At 55.4% G+C, this 23,164-nt stretch overlaps 3 protein-coding genes across 7 annotated transcripts in view; 2 read left to right on the top strand and 1 right to left on the bottom strand.

The window, feature by feature from the left end:
- DYNLL2 (dynein light chain LC8-type 2) overlaps nt 1–23,164 on the bottom strand; it is a 250,316-nt gene that overhangs the window by 19,951 nt on the left and 207,201 nt on the right. The gene's annotated exons all lie outside the window — the stretch shown is intronic.
- On the top strand, nt 5,087–8,771 carry SRSF1 (serine and arginine rich splicing factor 1). Of its 2 annotated transcripts, XR_012838443.1 has the most exons (5): nt 5,087–5,438; nt 5,850–6,034; nt 6,302–6,474; nt 6,737–7,453; nt 8,369–8,771. XR_012838443.1 is itself a non-coding variant. In XM_075771913.1 (4 exons), exons 1-4 carry the CDS (start codon nt 5,245–5,247, stop codon nt 6,929–6,931), a joined length of 747 nt encoding a protein of 248 aa, XP_075628028.1. In that variant the 5' UTR covers nt 5,087–5,244; the 3' UTR covers nt 6,932–8,771. The 2 variants fall into 2 exon arrangements, 1 of the variants encoding a protein (XP_075628028.1); XM_075771913.1 differs by having other exon boundaries at nt 6,737–8,771.
- The window catches only part of VEZF1 (vascular endothelial zinc finger 1), a 15,545-nt gene continuing 13,492 nt past the window's right edge, over nt 21,112–23,164 (top strand). Inside the window, exon 1 of one of the 4 annotated variants that reach the window (XM_075771467.1) lies at nt 21,112–21,374. In XM_075771467.1, coding sequence (XP_075627582.1) covers nt 21,342–21,374 — 33 coding nt within the window. In that variant the 5' untranslated portion in view covers nt 21,112–21,341. The remainder of the gene's footprint in view (nt 21,375–23,164) is intronic. The other 3 variants (XM_075771466.1, XM_075771470.1, XM_075771469.1) reach the window with 3 other exon arrangements.

Raw genomic sequence — 23,164 nt, 5'->3', positions numbered from 1 at the left:
TTTAAAAACCACTGAGGCCTAGCAAATTGGGGTTATTTTTGGAGAACAAAAAGCTTCAGCTCTACCCACGCTCCTGCGGCTCGGCGGCACGGCCACCACGATGGATCAGCGCGGAGCTCTGGCTGCCCGTGGCAGGGGCACGGCACCACGGTTTCCCGGTGGGGCGGGCGGCAAGTGCCGCGCACCCAACAGCGGCTGCGGATGGCTCCAACGGACACGTACAAAGCGCTGTCTGTTTCCCCAAGCCCTGCAGCAGCCGGGGCTCTTGCTCAGCGCTACCTCCCCGGTGTTTCGTCACCGCCGTTTCAGTTCTGTCGGGATGGCATCGTTCACTCCGAGTCAGAGCACGGGGCGGCGGGAAAGGAGGTGCTGAGCAGGGCCGGCGAGCTCCGGCGCTGGTGCCGTGCCACCGGCGTGTGCTATGGCAGCGGCTCCTCGGCAGATCTCGGCACAGAGAGCTCAGCTGGCCACGTGTCGCACGCCTGGGGCGTGCAAAGGCGTCGAGGGGAAAGGAGGGAACTTGGGAAACACACAGAAAAGAAACGGAGTGAAGCAGCAGCTGCAGGGAAACCCTCGCCGGCCGGTCTCCACCTGACCACCGGGATCTTTCTGAAACGAGCGACCCAAACGGATACGCTCCCTTTCGCGGATTTATTCCTTAGCAGGTTCATTTTCATTAAGTTTGCATTCTTTTTCCTCCACCGCGCCAGGCTTTCGTGCATCCCAGCAGGCGGGGAGAGGGAATAGCCGGGCTGCTGCAGCAGTCAGCGCGAGGGGGAGCAGGGAGCGGGCAGGAGCCCGCAGAGCCCCGCACCAGAAACGTTCCCCGGGGCAGGAATCCGTCAACGCAGGTTTGGGGGCTCGTTTACACTTTTCGGTCTGTGCAATCGCTGCCTCGTCCTCTCCCCAGCCCCACGTGTGGCGAGCTGCCACACGGGAATCAAAGGTGAAAATCAGAGTAACGTGAAAACAAGACAGCAGAGGTCACATCAAAACCCGATTTTAATTTATTTTTAAAATTAACCTTTAATTGCTACTAGCAAGACAAATAACCACGATTTACCTAGATTCTGCTCCCTCCAGCCAGCCCAGCGAGTTGCTGGAGACCAGCGCGGGGTGACGAGGTGGCTCGTGGTCCTGCGGCCGCGGGGCACCACGAACACCTCACCGACCGCGCCGGGGACCTCGCGGTCACGACCCTGCCGAGCTCTAACGCTCCAGTTGTTCTGATGAAGGAAAAAGAGCAAGGTTTCAGAATTTCTAAAAATGAGCATTTTCACACAACGCCTTCCAGCGCGGTTTGAATTCAGGTGGTGTTATCCACGGAAAAGGCCGGTCGACGCAGCCCGCTCTTCAGGGCGGCTTTTCTTCTTTACATCTCTACCTGCGTGTGGCCTTGCAGGAAAAACCCACGCTGTCAAAGTGGGTTGTGGCTTTCGTTTGCATCAAGACACGCTACAGCGCGTGCAGAGGAAATCTTTTTGTTTACATATTAATCTAGACGAAATGAACTCTGCCACCATCGCTTTTATGGAGTATTTTCAAACTTACGCACACTTTCCTTATCTTATCAATGTACTCAAGAGTTTCTCTGAAAAAAATCACAGATTATATTTTTGCATCTTTTTTCTATATGTGCAAATTAATAATTTTGATAACATTGAGGCACTATTTAAAATCGAAGGCCCCCAAACCACCAGCTTTATATTTCAAGCTCCAAAGAGGCTGGCTGTGCAGTCTCGTGTTACTGTTGAAACGCCAAAAGAAACCACTCAAGCAGCACGTTCAGAATGACCGTTACAGGAGGGAAACAGCAAATTTGGACAATTCAAAGCTTAGTTCTCCAAAAAACCGCTACAACTGAAGGTGCCGTTTTAAGAACGATCCTTTTCTTCCAAACAACCTGAGCTTATTTTGCAACAAAGTAAGATTAGCCAAGACTAATCCCAGCTGGATCGTACGGTACTGAGGGTTGGGAAAAACAGGTTCTCGCTCACAGAGCCGGTGACCCCGTTCAAAAGCATTTTAGTATCTCTGCATATAAAGACCCACTCGCAGCATCGGGGCGGTTCTTCGGAAAGGGCAAGAGTCATTTTTGCGCCGCGGGAAGAGGAAGGCAGGCTGTGAAAATGCCAGGAAGGGCCAAGCCAGAGTTGCCGGGTTTGTGTCTGTAGGTGAGGAGGCACAACGCAGGCTGAGGAGCGGCTGCAGCAAAGCGTCCTCCAGCGCGTCCCCACCTGGGTACGTCCAGCACGCTCAGACTCTTCCCGTACTGGGCCGCACAGTTAACATTTGCCTTAGTCAGCAATATTCTCAGCTGGAAAGCCCTGGGTTTCATTACTGTCAAGGAAACCTTGTCATTTTGCAGTAGCTGGCTTTCTTTTTTTAAGCAAGATTATTTGCCGTTTCCTTCCCAGTAATTTATTTTCTACATAATTAATGTTTAATGATTCTGCACATATACGTTTTGCCAGAAAGCCAAAAGCAACTCTGACAAAGCAAATAAATGTTCTGCAGCTTATCCGACTGTTTTAAGCTCTCCGCTGATAACACAGAGCTAAAAAAGGTAATGAGGAAGAAAACATTCAATATTTCTATAAAGAGACACTTCATTAAGGTAATTAAGGCAATCATTTAAAGCAGTTACGAGGATTATTAACACACAAAAGAAATTATGCAATAGGGTTTTCGCAAACCAGGCAGACTTACCATTATTTTATGATGCCTTTAAGAATAACTTTTGGCAGTTTAATAAGGTTTTGGAAGTAAAGACTCAGTTCTTGGCAAAGGGTGGAGCCTTCCCTGCGCCTGGGAAGAGCGTATTCGGGGTCTTTGAGATTTGGGGTTTTGTTCTTTTCTTTTTTCTTTTTAATATGGGAAAGAACCGAACGAGCTTGTCAAATTGTGTCGGTTCAAAAAAACGTGATTTACCCAAAAGCAGCCCCTGAAGTCCCGTAGATCGACGCTGGAGCCGCAGGGACACCACAGTCACCGTCTCACCAGTTTGTATTCCGCTACAAACAGAATTGTGAAACCGTAACACTCTTTTAGAGACGCAGAAAATCCCTAGAGAATTGGTAGCTTATACTTTGCAACCCCCGCTTCTGAAGATGAGCTTTCTTGTATCATCTTTCGGTGATTAATAGCAGTCTTTATTTAAACCACTAGCAATAGTATAGGTATTACCAATGTTAAAAACCACTAGAGCAGAGCACATTACTGTCCTTTAACCTACACAAGAGAAAAATGAAAGGCATTTGTAACAGTCAAACAAGTTATGACCTTACAGTGAAAATATTTTTCTAACTGTAAGTCACCAGGAGTGCTGTTTTTCTAGAGGAATATGCATTTTTAATTAACACATGAAAAATGAAGTATGCACGACAGACTGTACTAAAGAGGCATGACACATTTCTCACAATCCCTTAATTAACTTAGGAGCCTAAAGGGTTTTTCTACACACTCAGACACTTTAACCCCATCACGGTGGTTACAGCGACTCAACCTTTCCGGCACCACGCGGACTCGCTTGTGCCGATACAAAAGATACCCAGGGATAAATGGGAGACATTGATTGCCAACGTACAACTATTTCTAACGTTTTCAGAAGTATCCCTCCTGCATCCACTACCTCTTGTGGATTGTACGAAAAAATTTCCTGTTTCAAAAGCAGTTTGTGACCTGATCCCCAAGCAGTGAATGAGTCAGGACCCAGCAGGGACGAGCTGCTCTGCGCCCAGGGTTTGGGCCACACCAAAGCGGTTTGTCTATTTAAAGCTACCTCTACTGCCTTCATGCACCTTTCAGGGCTTTGTGACAAACCAGACTACTACACTGGTGTTTTAAAGTGACTTTATGTAAATTACAACTATGTTACGTTCATGAGTTTATATGTTATTTTCTTGCTTCTTCCCCAGGAAATCCTTTTCTGCCCTCTTTTGTACACATTTCTCATGTAACTACATTAAACCTCTGAAGACACACCACATAGCCCTCAGGAGATGGCGTTTTCATAAACGCGTCCACTTGAGACGTGGCTTTGCCTCAAATGCCTTTTTTGTTCTTCCACTTCTATTAATGTACGTAGGCACAAACCAAAGTCAAGTACATTCTTAAGGTTGTTCTGTTCATTGTGCTGTCTGCAAAGTAGATTTGAATGTCCTTCCAGAGCAGACCACGAGATTAGTCTGATGCAAGAGCCCCTAAGAACCACGGTATCGTGTTCAGAAACGGGAGAGCATAGTGTTAAGGGAAAAAAAAAAAAAACCAAAACAACAAAACCCAACAGCCCTAGAATTTAACTCAAATGCTCTGCTGAAGGGGATACCTAAGCAGGAAGGCAGAGCAGCGGACGCAGGCCTGGGATTCAGCTCCCTGTGCCCTCAGGGCAGCCATTTTACCTCAGAGCGGCCCAACCGGTCCCAGCTCGCCTCTGTCCTACCCTCGGCCCTCCCGCCCGCCATGGCGAGCGCGCAGAGCCCTTTTCCCCACGCCCCCCCCCCTCCTCCCCGCACACGCTACAACGTGACAGAGCCGTGACTGCGACCGCAGCCCTCCCACCCGCAGCGGAGGGCAGCCCACGGCCCGCCGGCACCGCCGCCATTCCCCCGCCCGCCTTCCCGCAGCCGCTGCGCACGGCACAACCGCGCGCTCCTCCCCAGTGCATTGTGGGACACGCCCCGCACCTTGGCGCCAAGCGCCCCCGCCGCCGCGATGCACTGTGGGATACACCCTCCCCTGCCCCGGCCGGGTCTTCTTGGCGCGGGCGCCGCACCGGACGTGACGCCATACGGCCCGCCGTTGTAAAAACCGCGGCGGGGGATTGTGTTCTTCACCCGCCGCGGGCAGCGGGGGCTTTCCGAGCGAGAACCGAGTTCGCTGTGCTCTCGCGCTCAGGAGCTGCACCGCCAGCCACGGCTTCGGCTTCTTGCGTGGGGCTGCCAAGAGGCAATAAAAGAGGAACTACTTTCCTCTGCAGTCGCGCATGCGCAGGACGGAGGATTGAGGGCGCGGCGGGAGACGCGTGCGCCGCCTCGTTGGCTGACGGCGCGGGTGGTGCTGCGTCTCGGGGTGAAATCGCTGCGCGCAGTAGAACCGCGAGGGGAGCTGCGGTCGCCATTTTGAAGCGGTTGTTGGGGGAGGCGGCGTGTCCGCTCCCGTCTGCCCGGCTCGGCCCCGCGCCCGCTCGCCCGTCCGCTCTCCGCGCTCCGGCCCTCCACCGCCGCAGCCATTGCTGACCTTGCCATGTCCGGAGGGGGCGTGATCCGCGGCCCAGCCGGCAACAACGACTGCCGCATCTACGTGGGGAACCTGCCCCCCGACATCCGCACCAAGGACATCGAGGACGTCTTCTACAAGTACGGGGCCATCCGCGACATCGACCTCAAGAACCGCCGCGGGGGCCCGCCCTTCGCCTTCGTGGAGTTTGAGGACCCCAGGTGAGACCCCCACCACCCCCGGGCGCTCCCATGGGGGGGGAGGAGGAGGAGGAGGAGGGGGGGGGGGGCCGGGCCTGGGGCCCCGCCGCCGTCCGTGTCGCGTCCCGTGTCCCCCCCCGCCCTTCCCCAGCTCCGGGCCTGAGGCGGGGGCAGCCGCCTGCGACCTGCCTCTCCCCGCCCGTCCGGTGTCGGCCTCCTCCCGCCGCGCCGGGCCTCGGGCCGCGCTAACGGTCCCTTGTGCAGCCGCGGGTGGCGGCCCCGCTGCCGGGGGCCCGGGGAGGGGGGCGGCGGGCGGGCGGCGCGGGGTGGGGCCGGCGGGAAGCGGGAACAAAGGCGGGGGGGCGGTGCGTGGGCAGGGCGCGGCGCGGGGGGGGCGGGCGGCCGCACTCACCGCCCCGTCCCGTCCCGCAGGGACGCGGAGGACGCCGTCTACGGGCGGGACGGCTACGATTACGATGGGTATCGCCTCCGCGTGGAGTTTCCTCGGAGCGGCCGGGGCACCGGCAGAGGCGGCGGCGGTGGCGGAGGGGGCGGAGCCCCCCGGGGCAGGTACGGCCCCCCGTCCCGGCGCTCGGAGTACAGAGTGATCGTCTCGGGTGAGTCATTCCTCTCTCTTAGCCCAAGTGCTTCCCCCCGGGGTCCTCTAGGCAAGCTTCCCAGCCAGGGGGGCTGTGGGTACACGTTGTTTCTTAAAAAGCATCGCCTTGCGTAGGCTGGGAGGTGCGCTGCCCGTGCCGACCGGCTCCTCGAGGCAGCCCGTCTGCCCTCTCAATAGTCTCTTTTGTTTGCTGCAACCTGACGCTTTACCTACGAGAGGTGACAGTATAATCCGATGCTAAAGTAATTTCTTGGTTTTTATATAGGGCTGCCTCCAAGTGGAAGTTGGCAGGATTTAAAGGATCACATGCGTGAAGCAGGTGATGTATGTTATGCTGATGTTTTCCGAGATGGCACTGGTGTCGTGGAGTTTGTACGGAAGGAAGATATGACCTACGCTGTGCGAAAACTGGATAACACTAAATTTAGATCTCACGAGGTAGGTTTCATACTTACTTTCTTTGGCCAGAATTGGATACAAGGGGCTTAACAGTAGGATTTGAAGGTAAGGAACATGTGGTGTTTGTTGTTTATATCAAAGCAGCTGAATAAGTCTGCGGTCAGTTTGTCAGGAGATAGACTTTAAAGCTTAGATGTCTATTTCCGTGATGTAGTAAACGATATCTTCAGTGTGTCAGCATGCCTAAAAAGATGGCCCTAAAGCCTAGACTTTTCAATCGAAAGTTCTGTCTATTCAATAGGGAGAAACTGCCTACATCCGTGTTAAAGTTGATGGCCCAAGAAGTCCAAGCTATGGAAGATCTCGGTCACGCAGCCGTAGTCGTAGCAGAAGCCGTAGTCGAAGCAACAGCAGAAGCCGCAGTTATTCCCCAAGAAGAAGCAGAGGATCTCCACGCTACTCTCCCCGCCACAGCAGATCCCGATCTCGTACATAAATGATCACTAGCTCTGATCTTTTTGTAGAACCCCATGTTGTACACAGTTTTCCTTTACTTAGTACAGTCTTTCATTTTTTTTTTAATTCAAACTGTTTTATTCAAATTGGCTGAAGTGTTGAATTGCATTCTTGTGTAAAATCCCTAGTGAGTATTTGCTCCTTAACATCAACATTCCCCTCATGTCTTTGGTAAATTGTATTTTAATTGATGTCAGTCAGGCTTGTTTCAATTTAGTTCTAGTTAAATACCAACATTCTTCGAACCGTGGTATTGCTGTGTAAATGTCTCAGTGTTCAGCTATGGTTTATACGAGCTGGGGATGTTGGGATGTTTGTGGCTAACTTGTCTCTTCTGGGGGATCTTATATTTTATCTTGCCTTTTCGTGTGTCTTTCTGTAGACATATCTGAAGAGATGGATTAAGAATGCTTTGGATTAAAGGATTGTGGAGCACATGTCAATCATTTTAGGATTGTCAAAAGGAGGATTGAGGAGGATCAGATCAATAATGGAGGCAATGGTATGACTCCAAGTGCTATTGTCACAGATGAACTTGGCAGTATTGACCTTATACTGAGAGACAGGTTAATTGAGTACGTGCACCTACGTGTCACTTCAGGCATGTTCTAGTTACCGCAGACTACAATTGCTCTTCTCTTTAAAACTTTTTTTTGGGGGCAATTGTGGCTAAACACTTGCTTTTTGTAATTCTCTATTCCATTCTAGTTTTTTAAAGGAATAAACTGGGACGGGGGTGGGAGTATTGGTTTCCTTTGTCATGCAGCATTTGGTTACAAGTGTTAATGTTACGTAGTCTTCATACACTTGCAGTAGATCAAGGGTATCTTCAAATCAGAGTATAATATCAATACTGCTAAAATCTGCATGTCCTCTGTGTGACTGATACAGCGTTGCTATTTCATTTTTTTTAAGTATCAGAATGAAAGCGAAAATAGAAAACCTAGGTGGGAATAATTTCTAAGTCTCAGCCCTGCCCCCTCAGACTAATTCGCAATTGACTCACCGATCTGTTTGAAAACTCCGGTTAGTTAATTTTGTTACCTTCCAGCTGGGAGTGCTAGCTATAGCTTAGACATACAGTAGGTGGATAGCTTTAGCACTAAGCTTTTCCAGTTTCATAAACATTTTTTGCAACCACAAAACCTGTAGCACACCACCGTACGAGCAATGAGTATGTTGGCATTTTCAGTTGACATATTGTAAATATTACAATGTTTCCTCCAAATAGTAATTAACATTTCTAAAAATTATCTGAGCATCACCATTCAAAAGTTTGTTTTGGGGAATTGATAGTTATTAATGTACATCTGTATTAATTGATGGCAAACATAACTGATCATTCCCCAGAATCCTATTTTTTCATTACAGTATCTAACTTTTTGCCTCCTCTTTTTTGGTTTTGCTGGTTATAAAGGTTTGGATTGGAGAGGGCTCACTGGATCCCAATCCTTGGAGCTGGATCATTGGATTCAAATCATTATGTGGATAGGATAGGGAGGCTGAATTACAAGGATTCATGGAGCGGGATCAAATTACCAGGAACATAGGAGTGGATTCCTGCCCCAACCAAACCGCATTCGTGTGGATTTTTTTATTCAACTCAATTGGCTATTCCAAAGATATTTTTTTTTCCTATTTTTGACGATGGGAGCCCTTAAGATGCACGATGGAGTTTTTCATTTTTTTGGTAAAAGGAGCAAAGCGAGGACCTGGAGAGGTACGCTGGAGCAATCTCCTTGGAAGGATTCAGCACGAGTAGATGGTAAACGTTAAAGGGGAAAAAGGGGGGTTTGTTTAAAAAAAAAAAAAAAAGTAAATCAATAAGTCATTTCTCTAAATTTAAAGACAAAAATTGGAGTTAAAGATTAAGTAGGTCTTCAATTGGCTATTGCCTTTTTTTCTTTGACAAATAAAATTTTTAAAAAAACATGCATGGTTGTCATCATTTGTTGCTAAGAGTCTTAGTCTTTGCTTGCCACTGTAGCATTGTAAAGCGCAAGTTTTCAGACAAAAGGCTTTTGTGTTCAACAGAGACGTAGTGTTTTGCAGGAAGCGTTGATGTTTGAGCTTCTCCTAAATAAAGGATCGGTTCCCTGGGAAATGGGTGGAATTTATTATATGAGTAGGTGAAAAGGGGAAAAGAAAGAATTCTCACTGCTTAACAGAGGATGCTTTAATATTAATGTTGTTGCTAACGATACTGTTCTAAAGAGACCACAAAGGGAAAATGGGAGATTAATCGGGCTCGGCACTCAGCCCGCAGCGCTCCAGAAAACAAACTGGGGTAGAACCAGTGTGGATAAACCTTCCCAGTGCCCCCTGGCTGGAGGGTTGGTGTGCAGGAGCGATGGTGGGGTCACGGAGGAGCCGGGTTACTCGTGGCCGGTCGCTGCATGCAATCGCTGAGCCGTCGCTGCCTGCGTCGGGTGATAGCACCGCTCCGGCCAGGCTGGAAGCGCGGCACCTTCCCGAGGGGAATATTCTCGTGGCTTAGTGGGAGTACGTGAATATTCCTTTGCGACATTGCTTATGTTGGAATATGTTTAATTTCCAGTGAATTAAAGAGCGAAGCGTCAGCGCGGAGCAGAAAGGCGTTTCTTTTCTGCGCGATGTCACGGCCAGTTCGTGGGCCTGGCCGGGGAGCGCGGGGGTGCTCGTGTAAGTACGGCACGGTTCGCTGTCAGGGCTGGCTGGCTGCAGGTTGCCTCTGTGGCAGGGAGATGTCGTGTCCCGTGTGGAGCGGGGCGGGAGGGTTGATTTATTGTGAGCTGGGATTTGTGTGTGGGGCAGGGTTAGCAGCTCTGGGTTTTAAGTGTGGCGAAGGGTGCTGGGTGTGCTGATGGACAGTAGTTTGTTACAGAATGCTGTTTCCCTGTGGAAACGCTGTATTGCCAAAGATGTGTATGTAAGATGTACTTCCCCCCCCCGAAATGATGAAATCCTGATAGTAAAGCACTGCATTGGGGAGGAGAAGGTAAAAGCTGCCTCGGGGACGGAACAGAGTTACCTTGGGTGCCTGCGTGGCTGCAGGGCGATGCAGATGGGAAGAAAAGGAGCTGTGGAGGTGAGCGGGGGGCATGTGAAGGTGGGGTGGCTCTTGCCAGGGAAGTTTGTTAGCCGGGGTGGGAAGTGCACATAGGTGTGTGCTGTTGAGTAAAGGGCAAGTTTGGCCCGAAAAACCCCAAACGCTTCTGGACGTTCATCAGTTCTGTGAGCGGTGTTCAAGGAAAGCGGAAACGGGAGCAGGTTTAAAGCCAAGGTTACAGGTCTGCTCAGGGAGGCAAAACCTTTCACAAAAGGAAACGTGCGGAGCGCGGCTGAAGTGCGGTGGTGCTCAGGGAGGATTGCTTTCTGACTGCCGAGGGCACGGCGAGGAGGTAAACTTGGTGGGGGGGAGAGCGGAGCCTGGGTTCTGACCTGGGCAGAGCCACTGCTTCTGAGCAAGTTCATAAGGAGCTAATGGACGTGCCGGAGCACTCGTTTAAGGGGTGGCTCAGGGTACGGAAGTGTCTGTACGAGCTGTAAGGTCAGGGGTGCAGGACGGCTTTAAACGTGCCAAGCACCGTCGTGGCACTGGAGAGCGGGCGGGCGAGGGGTGTGCACGGAGGGCTGGTGCTTCAGCTCGCAGCTCTGCACGCGGCTGAACGGTGTGAGTGGGAAATACACGATGGTTGTTTGCTTTGGAGATTGTCTCAGTGGTTTGCAGCTGTAGTAGTAAACGTCACCCCGCCGAAAGGCTGCTCCTCCCTGGGGGAAGCGCGGGAGGGCACCCGCCTCTGCGGTAACACCGGCGTTTGGGATTTGTGGACCTTGTCGTCTTCCTGCAAAGCTCCGGACATCAAGTTCTTAAAGATGTGATGGGCATCGTATCTCTGCAAGAAGGCTGCTGATCCTCCCTCTCAAGTGGAAACGCTGCGTTTTCATTTCACTTGGAAAAACGGAAGGAAAAGGAACAGTCCTGAAGGTCTTTTCTCTTGTTTTGTCTTTCCACGCCAAGGGAAGAGAGTTCGGGTCACCACGGCAGGCGACCTGCTGGTCCCCACTCCTGCTGCTCTGCGTCTGCCCCAGCGTCGCGCGCTGCCACCGGCCCCTTCCCTTTGTTCTCCCGCGTGTGCTTCGTGTCGCTGCGCAGCGCTGGTGTTTGTAAAACGCTTTGAGATCCTGTAATAAAGCTGTTTGTGGTGCGGAGCTCTGGTGCCTTTCATGCCTCTAGAACTTTTTTTTTTTTTAATTCCTGTAAAATCCTGTAAAGGCTTTCCCCCAGCACCTTGGTTTTTAATGTCTGGTTCTCGTCCGCAGCAGCCAGAATGGCTCAGCATCTTCAGGGGGAGTAGCGCGTTCTCTGGTCGACGTAATGGACTTTACAAATGGAGGAATTAAATTAATATCTCAGAAATGTGCTATAAACCAGCTTTGATAGCGCTAGGGAAGGTTAGGTGGCAGAGTCTGTGTCTTCTGCCATACTCTCAGTGTTTAATTACACCAGGTCTCTCTGAGTTCGTTAACTCTGTCACCAAGATGGGTGGGAGCTGTTGCTCCGGCCAGGCACGGCACGGGGAGCCCTGTCCCGCCTCATCCCCCTTCGGCTTCTCGGGATGAAAACGAGCCTGAGTCATTCCGGCGTAACTTCCCTCCGAAGGAATGCTGGCTTCCAGGCACCGACCTGGCCAGCCGTCCGCTCGCCCGGCTCTGGCTGTTGGGTACAACTTGCTTCAATTTATTTTAATGTCTTACGTAAATTAGCGGAAACAGGTTCCGCTGGAAGGCAGCAGTCAGACCACGGTAGCTGTTCTGCCAGCGCTTCTTCCGGGAATGTGTTTTCTAGGGTTTAAACAGGCCAAAGCCAAGGCACCGAGTGTCGTCTTTATGAACGCGTTCTTCCCCAAACCCCGTGTTTTCAAGAAGAAAATGGAAGGGGGTAGTGATTGGAAGATGGAAACGCCTTTGTTACAGCGGAGGGGGCAGCCAAACGTGACCCCCTTTCCTAACCCCTTTTGTTTCCCATCTCAAGGACAGACGCCGGTGGGTTTCTCGGCCGGTGGCGTGTGGAAGTGGGGAGGTGATCGGCCACGCCGTTACCTCCCCGGTGCCGCCGTGCTTTGAACCCAGCGGCGCTGGAGCAGCTCAGCGCCAGTCGTGCTCGGGGAATCTGCCTTTTCAGATGGTCCTGCGCTTCCGATAGTGCCGCTTTGTTGGTACACTGAGGGCAATTGTCCGCCCCGGAGCTGTGTGGCCCCTCTGTCCTGCCCTCGGCCGGCGCAGCTGCCCGTTGGCAGCGGAGCACGATACTGCCTTCATTGTGCAAACAGTTTGGGAAGTGCAGCGGGGAGGGAGGGAATCTGTCCTTCTTAATTGCACGTCGTACTGATAGCGGAGGACTTAATAAACCTAACATTAGCGCTGAAATAGAAATGGTTAGAAAACTTGTGGTTTCTCCTAGAAGCCACAGTTTGGGTTTTGTTTTTTTGTTTTTTTTTTTGTTTTGTTTTGGGGTTTTTTGAACAGAAACTTCTGCTTTAGAACAGCAGACTCATTCATTGATCTGTTCGTGTTAGTTGGGGCTCGAGATGTCTTACTCCTCATAACAGCAGATAGTTTTTAGCTGTACAGCAAAATTACAGTAATTTCTAGATTGGCTAAAAATAGCTACAGCTTTGGTAAGAGTCCGCTACGCCAAGTGCAAAATAATCCTCGCTGCACCTGCACAGTGAAGAGCTGTTTGTCTTGAATTGCAGTTGAAGCTACTGCAAATAGCTGAATTTAAAGGGGAAAAAAAAAAAAATCAAGATTCCAGGAAGTTCCCTGTGTAACAAATGTTCCCTAAAATCCCTCTCCTGCGTGCCTGAAGAAGGCGAACGAGTCAGTGCAGAGCTGGGCACACTCGCCGGCACCGCGTGCTCCTCACGGTGCTTGGTCCCACCCCGGCAGCACCGCGGGACGGGCACGGGGCACGGCAGCACCACGGGATGGGCACAGCAGCACCGCGGGACGGGCATGGGGCATGGCAGCACCACAGGACGGGCACGGCAGCACCATGGGACGGGCACGGGACACGGCAGCACCACGGGATGGGCACAGCAGCACCGTGGAACGGGCATGGCAGCACCACAGGACGGGCACGGCAGCACCACGGGACGGACACGGCAGCACCACGGGACGGGCACGGGACACGGCAGCACCGCGGGACGGGCTGCAGCCTCGCCTGGCCCTCGGTCCCGGGCAGGGAGAAGGTGCTGGCTGGGCCTGCGGCTCATCCCCTCCCAACCGGAGGGCTGTGTGTATATGCAACAGTTGTAGGGCTATTAATGTAATTTTATGCAGTAATTTGTGTAATCATTAAAGAGTTGAGAAGGGCATTGTTCGCCTGAGTAATTACCTCTGTATTGTAATAGCTCTAATTCATCCCTTAAGTGAGTTTCATATTTCTATGAGTCAGCTAACGATTCATGCTTCGGATATATTTCTTTTAAAAATACCCGTTTTTCTTGCACGACTTGGTTGGACTCTGCGAAGCCGATGATGCGACGGGTCCTGATGAGCCGCGTCACGCGGATGTCTACCTGGGAAGATTTGCCAGCGGGCTCTGGCACAGGGCTGGCTCCCGCGGCAGGGACGGTGCAGAACGTTTTACTCGCCGAGATGCCGAGAGGCTGCGGAAAGCAGCTCCAGCGCACCAGTGGAAATTTAAAAACGAAAATCTTGGCAGTTTGCTGAACTCTGGGTATTTTTCTTCCCACGAAGGGCAGGTCTGTATTTTTCTAGTGATTTTTGATACTGTTTGAAGCTTGGGAAAAACTTCCTCTGCGCAGTTGATGGTTGGATTTGACTTTGCCTCCTTTGGCCGCGTTGCTTCGCCATCCCCGTACACGTGCGTGTCTTTAAAAGCGCACGTTGAAAGGGCGCAGGCGGGAGGGAACGCGTTGGGGAGCATCCCCCCCGCCTGACTCGCAAGGATGACGCGAGACTTTTTTCCCGGCAGCGCCGAGATGCGTTTCAGCCGAAGCTCCCCGGGTACCCGTGCCCCGGCTCAGCTGCGGTCGGTGGGTATCGCCAAAAATTTTATTCACGTCTTGGAAATACGGTGCAGAGTTGGTTCTTTGGCTGGCGGGAGCATCGGGCAGAGCATCCCCGATGCGGTGAGAAAGCGGGCAGCCGCCCGCTTTCTCACCGCATCGGGGATGCTCTGCCCGATGCTCTCGCCGTTGCTGGATGTTCGTCCCCCACGGGTTCGGCCGAGCGATGCAGACGAATGCACAAACATTGATTATTTTGGAGACGATCCATAGCTGCCAAACGAGATTAAACAACACCCGGGTCCTGGAAAAAAAAAGTAAAGAGCAAAGAATAAAGAAAATGGGGCACGGTGTTGGCAGAGGCACAAGCGGGTCTCGGGGGGGGGGACACACCACGGCCATCTAGCTGGGTATTAATCCCCGCCGTTCCCTTCCCCGAAGGATTTCCGAGCTCTTCGTCGCTATTAATCGCGGCAGCCCTGCAGGGAAGGTAATGCAGCATTATCCGCGTTTTCCAGCTGCGGCTGGGGAGGAGGGAGGCAGCCGGCTCGCCCGAGCTTTGCCGTGTGTCAGTGAAAGATCAGGGATTAGCGCGAGGATTTCCTCGCCGGCTCGGCTGCTCTAATTCAGTGGCCGTGTTTTTCCCTAAATGCACTGACCTTATGTGCCTGCTGCCGTACATCCCGCGCCCGGGAGGAGCCGGGGCAGATGGTGGGAAGAGGAGCGAGGCAGGAGCGGATGTTTCCCTGCAGTCCTCAGCCCCGCAGGAATTATTACTAAAAATGGTCACTGGTGATTAACCGGAGGAGCACGCCGTTAAGTAATTGGTACGCGCTCTGTCTCGTGAAGTTTTCAAATCAAACTGCGGATGATTTTTTTGGAGAGGAGCGGTTGCTCAAAGGCAAAGTGCCGAGGGCAGCGCGGGGCGGACGGTGCGCTCGGGTGGGGGTCGGTGAGCACCCGCCGGGTCTCTCAAACGTCCTCGTACGAAATGGAAAACGCTGTATATCTGCATGTCTTGTGTAAATCATGTATAAAACATATATATATATGCGTAGAACCGAGGATTCGATGTTAAGCGCGGGCAAGCCGTACTGCACGGCATCGGTGCCCCGGCACTGCGCACCCCTCGTGTGCCGGCTGCCCCGGGGCGTCCCCCCGTGTGCACCCGCAGTGGGGAGCAGCAGAGCAGGGCAGCCCCGCTTTTGGGGCACCGGCAGTAATTTTGCACGTGCCTGAAGACGGTGGCAAAGCCGGCAGCCTGCCGCCCGTCCCCAGGGCCAGCGTGGCGAGCGGCAGGGAGGGCAGCTCTTCCTCTCCGTCAGCACGACAGCAGCCGCTTTGTGGGGAAAAAAAAAAAAAGTTGTGACGGAGATAACCAAAATAATAACAAAAGGACACTGGGTGCTCGCGGCGCGGGGCAGCTCCGCTGCTCAAGGTGCCAAGCAGAGATTAGCCCAGGCACGGCTGAGGACAAGGAAGCGGGAAGAGATAACGCCACTTTCCCGGCACGCTGCCCGCCGGCGGCAGGGCTAAACATAGCCACGCTCCTCCTCGGCCGCGGCTCGCTGGCCGCCGTCCCGCAGGCCGCGTTGGCCGGAAGCACCGAGCATCTCCTGCGCGGTGGTGGCGGGCACCGGGCTGAGAGGGAAGCGGCGGAGCCGTGGAGGAAGGGAGCCAGCCCCCCGGCAGCGCTGCGTGCCCCGGGGAAAGCAAAGCTCAGGCCGCGGGAAAGCGGGAACGTGCCTGGCGCGGCTCCACGGGGCCGGATTCGTGGGGATGGCAAAGATCAGGGAGGATGGTGAAATCCCCGGGAAGGCAGGGAGGGTTTCGCAGAGCAGGTGCCGCAGCGTGGCCGGGGGGGGGGTTCAGGAGAACCACACGGAGGGAGCGACCGCTGCAGGGCTGTTTGGCGTGGGAACGCTCCCACGGGGAACGCCGGAAAGTTACCCCCCGAGCAGGGGTAACACTCCTCCTGCCTGGCGGGGGCACGGGCATCACCCGGCCCTGGGGAGCCCTGGGCCCGTGGTGGGAGCTGACACGGCTCCGTACGGACCTGGAGGTCACCCTGCTGCCAGGGCAGCATGCGGCCCTTTGGCACCCCGACTCCGCCGCCGTGGGCATCACGCTGGCTTTTCCGGTTCCCCTCCCCACCTCCTTGTCCATCCCTGCTGCGGCGATGCGTGCCTTGAAGTTTGGTGCCGAAAACGTGAAAACAGAGAGTTGAGCAGCATTCGGCCATCCCTGCCGAGCCCTCTAACGAGGCTCCTTCCCTTTGAGTAGCTTCTTGCTGCTTCTCCGCCGATTGTCATAGTGCCTTTCCGCAGCGATTCAGCCGAGCGGGCTGGTAATTTCCTGCATTCTATTTTCCTCTTTTGAAAAGTGGAGCGATCTTTCAGATGTGCTAATTACGAGAAGGCAGCAGTGCTCTCCGCAGCAGCAGCGGCGCTCCCGCCAAGCCCCGGGGCAGACGCGCGCGCGGTGGCCCGGGCACGGTGCGGGCAAAGCATCGCTGGCACCGCTGCCCGAGGGCGCGGGACGGCGGGTGGGATGGATGGCGGCTCGCGCGGTAGCAGAGATGACGACTGCGGGCAGCTGCTGGCGAGAGCTTTCCCTTCCCTCTGTGCAGGACACGGGTCGTCCGCGCCAGCAGCACCTTCCTCCCGCGCTCTGCTGCAGGTCAGGGACACGCTCGGCCGGCGGGCGCGGGGCAGAGGGGTGCGGAGGGATGCTCTTCGGGGGGATGCGAATCTTCCCGCATGGTGATTCTGCGTGGGACGGCCGCGCTGCCGGGGAGCCTGTCCCGACGGCAGCGGAGGCTTTGCAGCGGGCAGACGCTCTGCTTCAATGCTTGCTTCCCACTGACGTATTTTACTGTCTCTTTTTAACTTCCCCGGTCAGTTTGAGAGGGAAGTTGAGCCTGCAAAGAGAGAAACCAGAGAAGACACAAAGTTGGGAAGCAGCTGTAGGGAAACTGCCTGCGGGCAGCGCATTCCCGGTAACGTCATCGCAGCTTATTTACACACTTGAGGGCTCTTCAGCCCCATGGAGCTGTGAAATTCAAAGCCCGCCACGTCGCTCGGGGAGCAGAGCACAAACAGAAAGGGGCTCCTGTAAAGCTGAAATATTTGACAACATTTTCTATTCTTAGCGATGCAAGCACATGCTCGCCGAACGAAATCAGAGCACGGCGTGTCAGCAGGCAGGCGGGGGCCGGGGGAAAGCGCTGCGCCTTGGAAGGTCCTGGGTGAGGAGGGTGCAGGGGTGCACACGCCGGCCGCGGGGCAGCCTCTCGCCCAGCCCGGCTCACCCGCTCCGTCACTGTGGGAGATGTGCAGACAGCAGAAAAGCAAATTATAATTTTATTGCTCACGTCCCACTACGGGTCCTAACGCACAGGGGGCTTCTGCAAGGATAATGGGATAAAATGAGTCGAGTTTAGATGGTCCTTCCGGGGCTCCCGGGTTTACGGAGGGGAGCTGCGTCCCCCCTGCCCTGCCCGGCTTCCCCGAGCAGGCAGGACGGCTAATGGCGCCTGTGCAAATAGGCACTTTATTAACCGTTTCGTGGCTGAGCAGGGTGGAGGAAACAGCTCCTCTCTGTACGAGTCACGCCACGAGGTGGGTTTGACAAATTAACTGTGGGTATTGCTCCTTCCGGAGGCGCGCGTCCCCGGGGAGCCGCGTGCGGGGCGGCAGGAGGGCACGCGACCGGCCGAGGGCTGCGCAGGGGTTTCGGCAGCGCCGGCATCGGGGCAGAGCACAGCTGTGGCACCGAGGGCAGCCCCGGTGCTGCCCTGGTCCCCGGGAGGCTCCTCGCAACCGGCCTCCGCACGGGCACGGAGGCAGGGACACGCCGGCAGCGTTCCCGTCCTTCCCAACGGCCCGGGAAGTGCTGAAGAAGAAAGGAGGGAAGATTTTTGTTTGAAAAGGCAGAAAAGAGCAGCCTCGGGACGGTGGTAAATGGGCCACATGGTTCCCGGTGCCCTGGAAATTCCCTTGGCACGCTCGCCGCGGGTACCCGAGCGGCAGCACGGTGGCTGCCGATGCTATCGCTGTCCCAGCCCGATGACTAAGGGAGCTGGAAGGTATAAATTAAATAACACAACACTTCAAGCCACCTGTCATGTGGGTTTGTCCACAAAGCAGTGCTGCTTTAATTGAGATGGAGAGCTTACAATTCTAACCTTTGTTTATTCTGCTTTGGGGCATATATAATGTAAATATGTGTTTTCAAGCACTGTGGCTTTTTATATTTCCAGTTATAATTCTGGGTAAAGGAAAGTTCGTCAGGTTTGGCATAGACTTGCCCTTTATAAATACAGCTCCTGCGAGCTCCTTCTCCCCCCGGGGATTCTCTGCAGCACCTCGGCTCGCTTCGCTCCCAACGCAGCTTTTCTCTCGGCGATCGCTGCCCCGTCGTGGGACGTGCCAGGGGTGCGAGAGGGGCCGGGAGGGCTCAGCCAGACACCGTCAAGAGGAAAGCGAGCTCCAGCTCTGTTTCCCTCTCCTCCGACTTAGTAAGAAGGCTCTGAGTCTTCTAGGCTTTGTTCCTGTAGCCTCTCTTGGTTCTTTAGTTGTAAAAACAAGAAGAACGTGGAGTTTAGCCTCCTACGTGCTCATCAGGATTTCTTCGATGACTCAGTGATACGCCTGGGTAGTTTTCTTAGCCTTTAACTGAAGTGAGCGTGAGCCCTTAACAAAGAGAGCTCTCCCAGGTCTTCATTAATAAGCGTTAACAAAAATAACTGACCGACCGGGAGAAAAATAACCAGGAGCGGCAGTGGTGTCCCCGTCTCTGCAGACGTGGGTTTCCTCTCTCGGCTCTCCCGCAGCCCCTGCTCTGCCGCTGGCGGTGCCGGGGACGGAATCAAGGGCAGGAGAGGGAAACCCTCCGGCGGTGGCACGCGGGGTGGAGGGGGCAAGGCTGCGGCTGGGAAGAGCATCTCTGCGGAGCAGGACAAACGGTCCGTGGGGGAGCTGGGCCGGCGTGGTCCCGACAGGGCCGAGAGCGCGTGTTGCACGTGCACTGGCAACCCCCTTCGAGTCCTTGGTTTGGTTTGGTTTTTTTAATTCAGAGCTTCTGCAGAGCAAGGGCGGTATTTTGCACGTTTCTAGCACTGCCCGCCGGGTGCATCGGCACAGAGGTCTACCCTGGTGCAGGCGCGGCTGGTCAGAACCGAGCTGGCTTCAGGTTCCCCGAGAGGGACTCTCGGAGCCGCGGGTGCCCCAGAGAGGGTCGGGCCCCTCCGGGCAGCCGAGCCCCCCGGGCACATTTCCCCAAATTTTTCTCTGGGGTCACAAGGCCGAGAAACATTTTTTTAATGCAAACAGATTTTGACATAATCACTCGACTCCAGCACTTGGGTTTCAAGGAAAAAAGCCAGCAGATAGCCCGAGAGGCATGAAACGACCGCAAGTGTGACCCTGAACAGAACAAGCACTGTTTTGCAACGCTCTTGGAAAGTGAAGAAACGCTCGGGGAGGACTGAGGACCGCAGGAGCCAGGTGACTCGCTGGAGGTTGCCCAAAGCGACGGCCGAGCCAGAGGGCTGGGACCCCCGATGAGTCCTCTGCCGACGGCCGCTCCGGCCCCACCGTCCCTCCTCCCCGCGCACTGGCGTTACGAGGAGCCGGAGCTGCGGGACCAGCCTTTGCATTATCTGTAACAGGAGACACGAAAAACCGCCCGGCTCTCCCGCAAGGGAGGAAGTACTACGGGAAACTTCATCGACGTGAGCAGCGTTTAACCCTGCTTACGGAGGTCGAGCTGCACGCGAGCCCGCAGCGACACGGCTGTATTTCTTCACGCACCCGACCTGCCGGGTGTTTTTGGTGAAGCGTGTGCCGCAGCGGCCGAGGCCTCAGACGTGCAGCGTGGCTCAGCGCGGATCTGGGCCCGAGCAAAGAGGATTGAATGGAGCTGGGGAGAAAAAAAAAAAAAGAAAAAATAAAGTCCCGTAAGCCCGTTCTCATCTCTCCCAGTCCTGGGGAAGACAAGCCCTTGTCTGGGAGCAGAGGTCTGGCTTTAAAATATCCATTCCCTTGAGGTATTTAACTCACTGCACTTACGTTTTGCCTGCGCTAGCCAAAAAAATATGCCAGATGCCCCTCACAGAGGCCACCCGGGCTGGCAGCACAGGTGCCCCCGTGCCCACCCCGGGTCCTTCCCTGTCCCCCGACAGCACCGGGGCGAGGAGCCCCCCCCCTGCACCGGGAGCTGAGGGCCCCGTCCTGCTGCCTGTCAGGGACGTGCTTGATGTGTGTAAACACGTAATTAACGGTAAGCGTATACATAATTGCTTGTGGCTTTGATTTGCATTCAGGTGCTGCGCTGAAGATGCCTCAGATAGCAGCAAACCCGGTCAGTTTGCAACTTCAACGTGTGCAGGAAGCCTGCCGGGGGGGGGCGGGGGAGGCCGTGGGAGCCCCCGGATCGCCGGAACCTCCTGAGCCAGGAGAGGCAGCGCGTCCCGGCCGCACGGCGTGCCGGTGAAGGGCTCTGCGCCTCGGGAGCCCCGGACCGCGGCCCGGCTGGGTGCGAGGCCCGGGCCAGCCCGGTGAAAGCGGCCGCGGGCGATCCCCGGGTGGGCCGCGGGCGATCCCCGGGTGGGCCGAGGGCGGCGCGGCGCCAGGCGACCCCCGGGGCGGCCCCGCGCTTCCCGCCCCCCCCCCCCCCCCCCGCTCCTCCCCGCGGGTCCCGGCGCTGCCGCCGGCGGGCGGGGCGGCACGTGCGGGGCCTCCGCCCGCCGCCGGCCCGCACCCGCGGGCGAAGCCGCCCCCCGCCGCCGCCGCCGCCGCCCCCGCGGCTCCCTCCCTGCGCAGCGGGCGGGGGCGGCGGGCGGGGAGGGGAGAAGGGGAGGGCGGGCGGCGCGGGCGGCCCCCGCGGGCCCGGCCGGGGCGCGGCGAGGCGGCGGCGGCGGCCGGCCCTGGACACCTCGCCCGCTCCTCCATCTTCTCTCGCCACAGCTCGCCTCGGCTTCCCCAGCCTGGGACCGGCCCATTGCCAGCCCCGCGGGGGGGGCGGCCGGCCCGCCGCGCCGCCCCGGCCCCGCCGCCCGCCCAGCCGCCCCGCCGCGCCGCCCCGGGTCCGCCGCCCGCCCCGAGGCGAGGGGAGCGGCGGGGGCGGCGCCGCGGCGGCCCGGGCCCGCGCCGCCCCGCCGGGCCGCCGCGCCGCCGCCTCCCCCCTCTGGGCCGCAGTGGTGCAGCCCGGAGGTTAGCGGAAGCGGCCGCTCGGCGCTGCCATGTTGAGCCGCCGCCGCCGCCGCCGCTTTGTTGTCGGCTCCATGTAGCTGGGGCCCGGGGGAGGGAGGGGGGGACCGCGCCGCCGGAGCCGCCGCCGCCGCCGCCCGCCGAGGGCCGGGACGCCCCCGCCATGGAGGCCAACTGGACCGCGTTCCTCTTTCAGGTGAGGCCCCGCGGCGGCCGGCGCTGCCCGCGCCCCCCCTCCCCTCAGCGGCCGCGGGCGGGCGGCCGCCCGCCGGGCTCCCCGCTAGGCCGGGGCTGTCAGTCAGCGCCGCCGCCCGGCCTCCCGCCCGCCTCCCCCCGGCCCGGCCCGTGGCGGCGGCGGGGCCCGGCCCGGCCCGGCCCGCCCGGGGCAGCGGCTGACCCGGCCCCGCGCCGCCGGCAGCTCTTTTCCCTCCTTTCCCTCCTGCACTTTCTCCCCGCCCGCCTCCCCCGAGCTGATCGCGCACGGCGCTCCGCCGCCGCCCCGCAATGTTTTTCCTTTTATTTTTTTTTTTTGTAAAAAGAGGGCACTGCTTATATTTTAAATTTTTTTTTTTAATTTTTCTCTTTCCCCCCAAAATCCCGAAACCGCTTTTTTTTTCCCCCCTTTTTTTTCCCCCCCTCCTCTCTCCCCCCACCCACCCCCCACCCCCGCCAAAAAGAAAAACAAAACAACAAAAAAAAAAGCCCCAAACCCAACCTTCCACCGGGCTCTAACAAAACCCCGATGGAACAAACACCGTGTCTGGGAGAATAAATTAATCCCTCTTTAAACAGCCTGACTCAGGGGCCGGGTGACGAGGGAGCTTGTTTTCTTTTAAAATAGGACGCGAGCGGGACGGATTTCTGTAAAAACTGGCGAAATGCTAACGGTAATAGGGAGGAATAGGGACGGTAGAGCGTGCAACCCCTCCCTCTGCCAACTGAGTCACAATTTTCCCCCCTTCTGTCTGAGAAAGACTGACTTAAAAAGACCGCTGTTTATGTAATTCTGAACCAAAGCCAGTGTACCAAACAAAAATAATAATAATAAAAAAAAAAAAATCCTCCCCTGGCTTTTGTGAGCCGAGCCCTTTCACGCTGGATTGTTTTCTGATGCCTTCTGTTCTTTCTGAGCTTGAAAAGATAAAATGTGTAATTGCAGCAGCAGCAAAAAAAAAAAAAAAAAAAAGCCCCACACATCACCTTTCTCAAGGTAAAATAATCCTCTTTGCACATTCCCGGCGGCGGTCACTCGCTTACTCACTGTCCTCCTCAGAATTAAACCCAAACCCAACCCGTGACACGAGTTTGAAAACCTGAGTTGAATGAATAAATCCGCCAAGAGCGAGCACCATTCCTTTAGAGAGGAAAAATTATTCCCTTGCAAGTACCGAGGGATGAGTCACTCGGGTGCTCTGCCTCCAAAAACACGCCGGGAATGTACCGGGGAGCCGGTACCGGGAGCTGGCCGCTGGGTTTTCCGCCTTTTTCGTGATGAATGTGGGTGATGCCATCGATTTGGCTGAGGTCTTGTGAATTATTTCTCACTCTAGTGGGCAGTTGTGATTCGCACATAGGAAACTTCATGCTAAGAAGTTAATCTCCTTAGTTTAGGGCCATCTCCCTCCGAGTTGGGCTGGTTTATCGCCTTTCTCCCTCCCAGGCTCACAGCTGAGCATTTTCGAGGGGAAATTATTCGCAGGCTAGCAGCTTGGCATTGCAGCAACCTCCGTAACAAACGCCAAGTAATACTTTCAAGTACGTGTCCAGCTTCTTGCTGCTCATCTTTATTTTTTTTGAAGGGTACTGTATTTTGAAATAGCGATGTCACACTTTGATTTAGGAGTAGGCTTTGCTGCTTTTAATTACGGAGTCAGCAGTTCACTCTCCTAACGTACTTAGCTATGTGCGACTTGGAAGCATCTTCATAAAACTGTGACGTGGAAATTTTCCTCTTGATTTTTTTTTTTTTGCCCCGAATAATAAAGC

The sequence above is a fragment of the Balearica regulorum genome, chromosome 19, assembly GCF_011004875.1.
Source record: "Balearica regulorum gibbericeps isolate bBalReg1 chromosome 19, bBalReg1.pri, whole genome shotgun sequence".
Lineage (NCBI taxonomy): Eukaryota > Metazoa > Chordata > Aves > Gruiformes > Gruidae > Balearica > Balearica regulorum.
Note: the sequence above shows the minus strand (reverse complement) of the source record. Positions and strands in the feature narration are given on the sequence as shown.

Excerpts from the sequence above, each read along its gene's own strand:
- SRSF1 (XM_075771913.1), top strand. The coding sequence starts at position 5,245 with ATGTCCGGAGGGGGCGTGATCCGCGGCCCAGCCGGCAACAACGACTGC. Across the intron at positions 6,035-6,301 it reads GTACAGAGTGATCGTCTCGG|GGCTGCCTCCAAGTGGAAGT; the intron begins GTGAGTCATTCC and ends GTTTTTATATAG. Across the intron at positions 6,475-6,736 it reads CTAAATTTAGATCTCACGAG|GGAGAAACTGCCTACATCCG; the intron begins GTAGGTTTCATA and ends TCTATTCAATAG.